This window comes from Bombina bombina, unplaced genomic scaffold, assembly GCF_027579735.1.
Source record: "Bombina bombina isolate aBomBom1 unplaced genomic scaffold, aBomBom1.pri scaffold_660, whole genome shotgun sequence".
Lineage (NCBI taxonomy): Eukaryota > Metazoa > Chordata > Amphibia > Anura > Bombinatoridae > Bombina > Bombina bombina.
The window spans coordinates 81,452-90,000 of NW_026512346.1; the positions used below are offsets into that span (position 1 = coordinate 81,452).

The window sequence follows — 8,549 nt, forward strand, 5'->3', positions numbered from 1 at the left end:
TTAGTTAGAGAAAAAGCAATGCACATGTTGAACCAATCACACGAGGATTCTATGTGCAGCAACCAATCAGCAGCTACTGAGCATATCTAGATATGCTTTTCAGCAAAGAATATCAAGATCAGCTGCTTGCTTGAGTGCATTGTCCCTGTGGCTTGAAGAAAAAAAAATTCTCTAGGAGTTTCACCAAAAGATCATTGTTTTATTATACATATTTCTTGGAGCTAAAAGTAGTGTGTGTGTGTGTGTGTGTCACAGTGATAACCAAAAGCACCACTAAACCAGCTAAAGGATGATGATATAAAAAGTAAATTCAGCCAGGACCAAAAGAAGCAGTTGCAACCATATGGGGAGCAAGTGCTTTTCATTATGCGCAATGCTATTTTGTTAGAAATGGAACTATAAAATACCAGAATGTCACCTCAGGCTTGTCTGCAAACAGCTTCTTTGTCACTCTTTTCAGACTCTCTTCAATGCCTTTTCTAGACTTCTTCAGAAGGTCATCTGTCTGGTCCACTAATACCACAGTGTGACCTGTAGCTGCAGCCACCTGGTAAAACAGAAAGCAGAATTAAACATGCAGGAAACTACACATTACATAAGATAAGCTATTAATTGACTCCAGTGTTTTTGTTTTTTTAAGCACACACACATTTGTTTTGTTAAATATCTTTGGAATTTGAGATCACACACACATACATATATATATATATATATATATATATATATATATATATATATATATATATATATATATATATATATATATATATATATTTATATATTAATATATATATTTATTTATATATATATATATATATATATATATATATATATATATATTAATATATATATATATTTTAATATATATATATATTAAAATATATATATATATTTTTTTTATTTATTTTTTTAATATGCACATTACATATATACATCACATATATTAGGGGTGTGCATTTGGATGCTTTTGTAGCATCTGAATGCAGAATAAGGGCGCTCCTACCGTTTAGCTCAATTTGGAGCCACATTTATTCCTGCGAAAGTACAACACACTGAGATTTGGATTTGAACAGATATTAGTGTGTTGCACTTTCACAAGAATAAGTGCAGCTCATAAAAAAGCTTAACATAAATAATATATAAATATAGACACACACACATACATACATACATACATACATACTTTTAAACCTCGGTTAGTACAGAAAAAATATTTTGACAGTACACAAGTCAGGGATTCACATAAATGGGAGGAAAACGTATTATTCTATTAATAATAAAACAATGCATTGACCCTTCTTCATAACCCATTACCTGGGGTCAATGTGAAAACAAATAAATTCATATTCCTTGTATGTACCATAGTTAAATTAACTATTGCTCAGTATTGGAAATCAGTGGTTCCTACTTTCCAGCTTATCCGCAATAAAATAAATTACTTTCAATTAAGCAGCACTGCTCCCGATTTGCTAGATACTAAAGAACAATTAATTTCCTTGTGGGAGCCTTGGATTATGTATACGGAAGCTAGGGCTAGACAACCACCGAATGCTAGCTCTAGTAGGGACCCCTAGAATAGGGACAGGCACCCTTTATAGATCAGCTTGAAATAGAGAGAATACTTTAGTCTTTGATTTTGATAATTGTCTAGAAATGGTTATTAGACATTTTATTAAATACTATATTGCTTACCTATAAGCGTATCAGCACCTTATTATACTACCTGCTAAGATTGAGTAGATCATTACAAATGGGCTATGTTCATTACAAGCATAGACAAAGATATTATTATATGTATTCTTACATGGTTTTTCCTTGTTTAATACTAAAATATAGGTATTGTACATTAAGGACCGTGACCTAATTGTATAATTTTGCAAAACTGTGATTGTATTTGTTATTTTTATTTTCTGAACATAAAAATAAAACAGCGATTTAGTACTGATATAATATTGCACCTCTAAGCACAGATTGCAGATCTAATTTATTGTCAGTTCTTTGAACTTCTTATGTTAAATAACCATCTTCCTTCGAAAATAAAAAAAAACAACCTATTTTGAGCAAAATAATTTGCTAAATAAAGAGAAATGCACCTTTTAATCCTATATAGAAGAAAAACTTGCAAAAACATTTTTAATGAGCGTCATATTACAACAAGTGTGTCATTTAGATTAAAGGTGAAATGAAAAAACACAATTTATGCTTACCTGATAAATTTATTTCTCTTGTGGTGTATCCAGTCCACGGATCATCCATTACTTGTGGGATATTCTCCTTCCCAACAGGAAGCTGCAAGAGGATCACCCACAGCAGAGCTGTCTATATAGCTCCTCCCCTAACTGCCCACCCCCAGTCATTCGACCGAAGACAAGCAAGAGAAAGGAGAAACTATAGGGTGCAGTGGTGACTGTAGTTTAAAAATAAAAAAAACACCTGCCTTAAAATGACAGGGCGGGCGTGGACTGGATACACCACAAGAGAAATAAATTTATCAGGTAAGCATAAATTGTGTTTTCTCTTGTAAGGTGTATCCAGTCCACGGATCATCCATTACTTGTGGGATACCAATACCAACGCTATAGGACACGGATGAAGGGAGGGACAAGGCAGGCGCTTAAACGGAAGGCACCACTGCCTGTAAGACCTGTCTCCCAAAAATAGCCTCCGAAGAAGCAAAAGTATCAAATTAATAGAATTTAGAAAAAGTATGAAGCGAAGACCAAGTCGCCGCCTTACAAATCTGTTCAACAGATGCCTCATTCTTAAAAGCCCATGTGGAAGCTACCGCTCTAATAGAATGAGCTGTAATTTTTTCAAGAGGCTGCTGGCCAGCAGTCTCATAAGCTAAGCGTATTATACTCCTTAGCCAAAAAGAAAGAGAAGTTGTCGAAGCCTTTTGGCCTCTCCTCTGTCCAGAATAGACAACAAACAATGCAGATGTTTGATGAAAATCTTTAGTAGCTTGTAAATAAAACTTTAAAGCACGAACCACGACAAGATTGTGTAAAAGACGTTCCTTCTTAGAAGAAGGATTAGGACACAGTGACGGTACAACAATCTCCTGATTGATATTTTTATTAGATACCACCTTAGGTAGAAACCCAGGTTTGGTACGTAACACTACCTTATCTGCATGGAAAATGAGATAAGGGGAATCACATTGTAAAGCAGATAACTCCGAAACTCTGCGAGCCGAGGAGATAGCTACTAAAAACAGAACTTTCCAAGATAAGAGCTTAATATCTATGGAATGCAAAGGTTCAAACGGAACCCCTTGAAGAACCTTAAGAACTAAATTTAAACCCCATGGTGGAGCAACAGGTTTAAACACAGGCTTGATTCTAACCAGAGCCTGACAAAATGCCTGAACATCTTGAACCTCAGCCAGACGTTTGTGCAACAGAATAGACAGAGCAGAAATCTGTCCCTTTAAGGAACTAGCTGACAAACCCTTCTCCAATCCTTCTTGGAGAAAGGATAATATCCTAGGAATCCTGACCTTACTCCATGAGTAACCCTTGGATTCACACCAATGAAGATATTTACACCATATCTTATGATAGATTTTCCTGGTGACAGGCTTTCGTGCCTGTATTAAGGAATCAATGACCGACTGAGAAACCACGCTTTGATAAAATCAAGCGTTCAATCTCCAAGCAGTCAGACGCAGAGAAATTAGATTTGGATGGTTGAAAGGACCCTGAAGTAGAAGGTCCTGTCTCAGCGGCAGAGTCCATGGTGGAAAGGATGACATGTTCACCAGATCTGCATACCAAGTCCTGCATGGCCATGCAGGTGCTATCAAAATCACTGATGCTCTCTTCTGCTTGATCTTGGCAATCAGACGAGGGAGCAGAGGAAACACATAATCTAGGTTGAAGGACCAAGGCGCTGCTAGAGCATCTATCAGTGCTGCCTTGGGATCCCTGGACCTGGATCCGTAACGAGGAAGCTTTGCATTCTGACGAGACGCCATGAGATCTAGTTCTGGTTTGCCCCAAAGTTGAATCAACTGTGCAAATACCTCCGGATGGAACTCCCACTCCCCCGGACGAAAAGTCTGTCGACTTAAAAAATCCGCCTCCCAGTTCTCTACTCCTGGGATATGGATAGCTGATAGATGGCAAGAGTGAATCTCTGCCCATAGAATTATCTTTGAAACCTCCAACATTGCTAGGGAACTCCTTGTTCCCCCTTGATGGTTGATGTAAGCTACAGTCGTGATGTTGTCTGACTGAAATCTGATGAACCTGACCGCAGCAAGCTAAGGCCAAGTCTGGAGCGCGTTGAATATCGCTCTTAGTTCCAGAATGTTTAATCTGAAGGGGGGCCTCCTCCGGAGTCCATGATCCCTGAGCCTTCAGGGAGTTCCAGACTGCACCCCAACCCAGAAGGCTGGCATCTGTTGTTACTATTGTCCAATCTGGCCAGCGGAAGGTCATTCCCTTGGACAGATGGACCCGAGATAGCCACCAGAGAAGAGAATCCCTGGTCTCTTGATCCAGATTTAGTAGAGGGGACAAATCTGCGTAATCCCCATTCCACTGACTGAGCATGCAGAGTTGCAGCGGTCTGAGATGTAGACGGGCAAACGGTACTATGTCCATTGCCGCTACCATTAAGCCGATTACTTCCATACACTGAGCCACCGAAGGGCGAGAAGTAGAATAAAGAACACGGCAGGAATTTAGAAGTTTTGACAACCTGGCCTCTGTCAGGTAAATCTTCATTTTTACAGAATCTATCAGAGTTCCCAGGAAGGAAACTCTTGTAAGAGGGGATAGAGAACTCTTTTCTTCGTTTACTTTCCACCCATGAGACCTCAGGAATGCCAGAACAATGTCCGTATGGGACTTGGCAATTTGAAAATTCGATGCCTGTATCAGAATGTCGTCTAGGTAAGGGGCTACTGCTATACCCCGCGGCCTTAGGACAGCCAAGAGTGACCCCAGAACCTTTGTAAAGATTCTTGGTGCCGTGGCTAACCCAAAGGGAAGAGCCACAAACTGGTAATGCCTGTCTAGGAAGGCGAACCTGAGAAACTGATGATGCTCTCTGTGTATCGGAATGTGAAGATAAGCATCCTTTAAATCCACGGTAGTCATATACTGACCCTCCTGGATCATAGGAAGGATGGTTCGAATAGTCTCCATCTTGAAATTTGTTTAGAATCTTGAGATCTAAGATTGGTCTGAAGGTTCCCCCTTTCTTGGGAACCACAAACAGATTTGAATAGAAGCCTTGCCCCTGTTCCTCCTTTGGAACTGGGTGGATCACTCCCATAACTAGGTCTTGAACACAATGTAAGAATGCCTCTCTCTTTATCTGGTTTGCAGATAAATTGTGAGATGTGAAATCTTCCTTTTGGGGAAGAAGCTTTGAATTCCAGAAGGTATCCCTGACACACAATTTCCAACGCCCAGGGATCCTGGACATCTCTTGCCCAAGCCTGGGCGAAGAGAGAAAGTCTGCCCCCTACCAGATCCGTTACCGGATCGGGGGCTGATCCTTCATGCTGTCTTAGAGGCAGCAGCAGGCTTCTTGGCCTACTTTCCTTTGTTCCAAGCCTGGTTAGGTCTCCAGACCGGCTTGGACTGGGCAAAATTTCCCTCCTGTTTTGTATTAGAGGAAGTTGAAGCTGCACCACTCTTGAAATTTCGAAAGGCACGAAAATTAGGCTGTTTGGTCCTTAATTTGCTGGACCTATCCTGAGGAAGGGCGTGACCTTTTCCTCCAGTAATATCAGAACTGATTTCCTTCAGTCCAGGCCCGAATAGGGTCTGCCCCTTGAAGGGAATGTTGAGAAGCTTAGACTTTGAAGTAACGTCAGCTGACCAGGATTTAAGCCATAGCACCCTACGCGCCTGAATAGCAAAACCTGAGTTCTTAGCCGTTAGTATGGTTAAATGAACAACGGCATCAGGAACAAATGAATTGGCTAGCTTAAGAGTTTTAAGCTTGTCAAGGATATCATCCAATGGGGTTTCTACCTGTAGAGCCTCTTCGAGAGACTCAAACCAGAAGGCCGCAGCAGCAGTGACGGGGGCAATGCATGCAAGGGGCTGGAGAATAAACCCTTGTTGAATAAAGATCTTTTTAAGATAACTAATTTTTTGTCCATTGGATCTAGAAAAGCACAACTGTCCTCGTCAGGGATAGTGGTACGCTTAGCTAGAGTAGAAACTGCTCCCTCCACCTTAGGGACCGTCTGCCATAAGTCCCGTGTAGCGGCGTCTATAGGAAACATCTTCTTAAAAACATGAGGGGGAGAGAACAGTACACCTGGCCTATCCCATTCCTGAGTAATAATTTCAGAAAACCTTTTAGGGATTGGAAAAACATCAGTGTAATTAGGTATTGCATAGTATTTATCCAATCTACATAATTTCTCTGGGACTACAATAGTGTCACAGTCATCCAGAGTTGCTAAAACCTCCCTGAGCAATACGCGGAGGTGTTCAAGCTTAAATTTAAATGTAGACATATCAGAATCAGATTGAAGTATCTTCCCTGAATCAGAAAAATCACCCACAGATTGAAGCTCCCCTGCTTCAGCTTCAGTATAATGTGAAGGTGTATCAGACCTAGCTACTAAAGCGTCAGAGAGCTCTGTATTTATTCTATTCCCAGAGCTGTCTCGCTTTCCTTGCAATCCTGGCAGTTTAGATAATATCTCTGTAAGGGTATGATTCATAAGTGCCGCCATGTCTTGCAAGGTATACGCAATGTGCGCGCTAGAAGTACTAGGCGTCCCCTGAGCGGGATTTATAGAATCTGACACGTGGGGAGAGTTAGCCGGCATAACTTCCCCCTTGTCAATTTCTTCTGGTGATAAATTTTTTAAAGCCAGAATATGGTCTTTATAATCTATAGTAAAATCAGTGCATTTGGTACACATTCTAAGAGGGGGTTCCACAATGGCTTCTAAACATAATGAACAATGAGTTTCCTCTATGTCAGACATGTTTAAACAGACTAGTAATGAGACCAGCAAGCTTGGAAAACACTTTAATAACTGTGAACAAGCAAAAAATAAAAAACGGTACTGTGCCTTTAAGAGAAAAAAAAACAAAACACAGAAACTGCTAAAACAGTGAAAAAAGCAGTAAATCTTACGAAATTTTTACAGTGTGTATAATAGGCTAAAAGAGCATTGCACGCACTTGCAAATGGATGATTAACCCCTTAGTTTCAAAAACGGATCAAAAAAACGATATAAACATTTTTTAAACAGTCACAACAAACTGCCACAGCTCTGCTGTGGCCCTACCTGCCCATACAACGAATTTGGAAGGCACCAAAACCCTTTAGAGAGGTCCTAAATGTTCAGGGGACTCTTTCAGGGAAGCTGGATGTCTCAAGCTGCAAAAACAAAAATAGGCCCCTCCCAACCTGTACTCACAGTGAGAGGGCCTTAAAAAACTATCCCTAGGAAAATCTAGACAGCCATGTGGAAAAAACTGGGCCCCAGAATAAAGTTTTTATCACCAATATGTAAAAAACGTTTATACACTTCAAGCAAACGTTATATATCTTTCAGTAATGTGAGTAAATAATAAAAATATTACCCTTTACAGCAAGCATGATACCAGTCGTTATTAAATCACTGTAATCAGGCTTACCTTAAAATAAATCCGGTATTGTCAGCATTTTCTAGCATATTCATTTCTCTAGAAAAATTTAAAACTGCACATACCTCAGAGCAGGAGACCCTGCACGCTATTCCCACAGCTGAAGTTACCCATCTCTTCAGTTATGTGTGAGAACAGCAATGGATCTTAGTTACAACCTGCTAAGAACATCAAAGACCACAGGCAGACTCTTCTTCAATTCTGCCTGAGGCTAAAATAGTACAACTCCGGTACCATTAGAAAATAACAAACTTTTGATTGAAGATAAACTACATTAATTCACCACATCTCTCTATGCTACTTCCATTGTCGAGAGCTGCAACAGAATGACTGGGGGTGGGCAGTTAGGGGAGGAGCTATATAGACAGCTCTGCTGTGGGTGATCCTCTTGCAGCTTCCTGTTGGGAAGGAGAATATCCCACAAGTAATGGATGATCCGTGGACTGGATACACCTTACAAGAGAGACAGTACATTGCAAGGCACTACTCACAAAACTGTTTTTCTGTAGCACAATATGAAGTGACAAAAAATAAATCAATCATCTGAATAACCGTATTAAAAGGGAACCTTAACACATAAAGTGATAGTATATCCTAGTGTTTGTGAAACGCTAGGATTTACCAGTGCTACGAATAAAGGGGACTTTCAGTCAGGAAGTATAAAATGCTTTATGCTGAAAGTTCCTTTATTTGCCTGCAAAAAAATAGCGATCTTCCGTGGCGACCTTGGTAACCAGCCATGATTAAACTGTCATTAAACTGTTGTGTACGACTAAGTAGCATGGTTACTACTCATCATGATATTTTCCCTCCTGTCCCTGCAGCTCTAGCATCGTATTATAACCTTTCAAAAGTTCAAGTTCAGGGTAGTGAAGTTCTTCACACTGGGCGACGCCATCTTGGAATTTTGGTATTTTT

At 40.0% G+C, this 8,549-nt stretch overlaps 1 protein-coding gene across 1 annotated transcript in view; it reads right to left on the reverse strand.

Annotated features, from left to right (window-relative positions):
• LOC128644246 (hydroxyacyl-coenzyme A dehydrogenase, mitochondrial-like) overlaps positions 1-8,549 on the reverse strand; it is a 94,185-nt gene that overhangs the window by 78,159 nt on the left and 7,477 nt on the right. Inside the window, exon 2 of the mRNA XM_053696928.1 lies at positions 419-547. Within this exon, the coding sequence (XP_053552903.1) occupies positions 419-547 (129 nt within the window). The remainder of the gene's footprint in view (positions 1-418; positions 548-8,549) is intronic.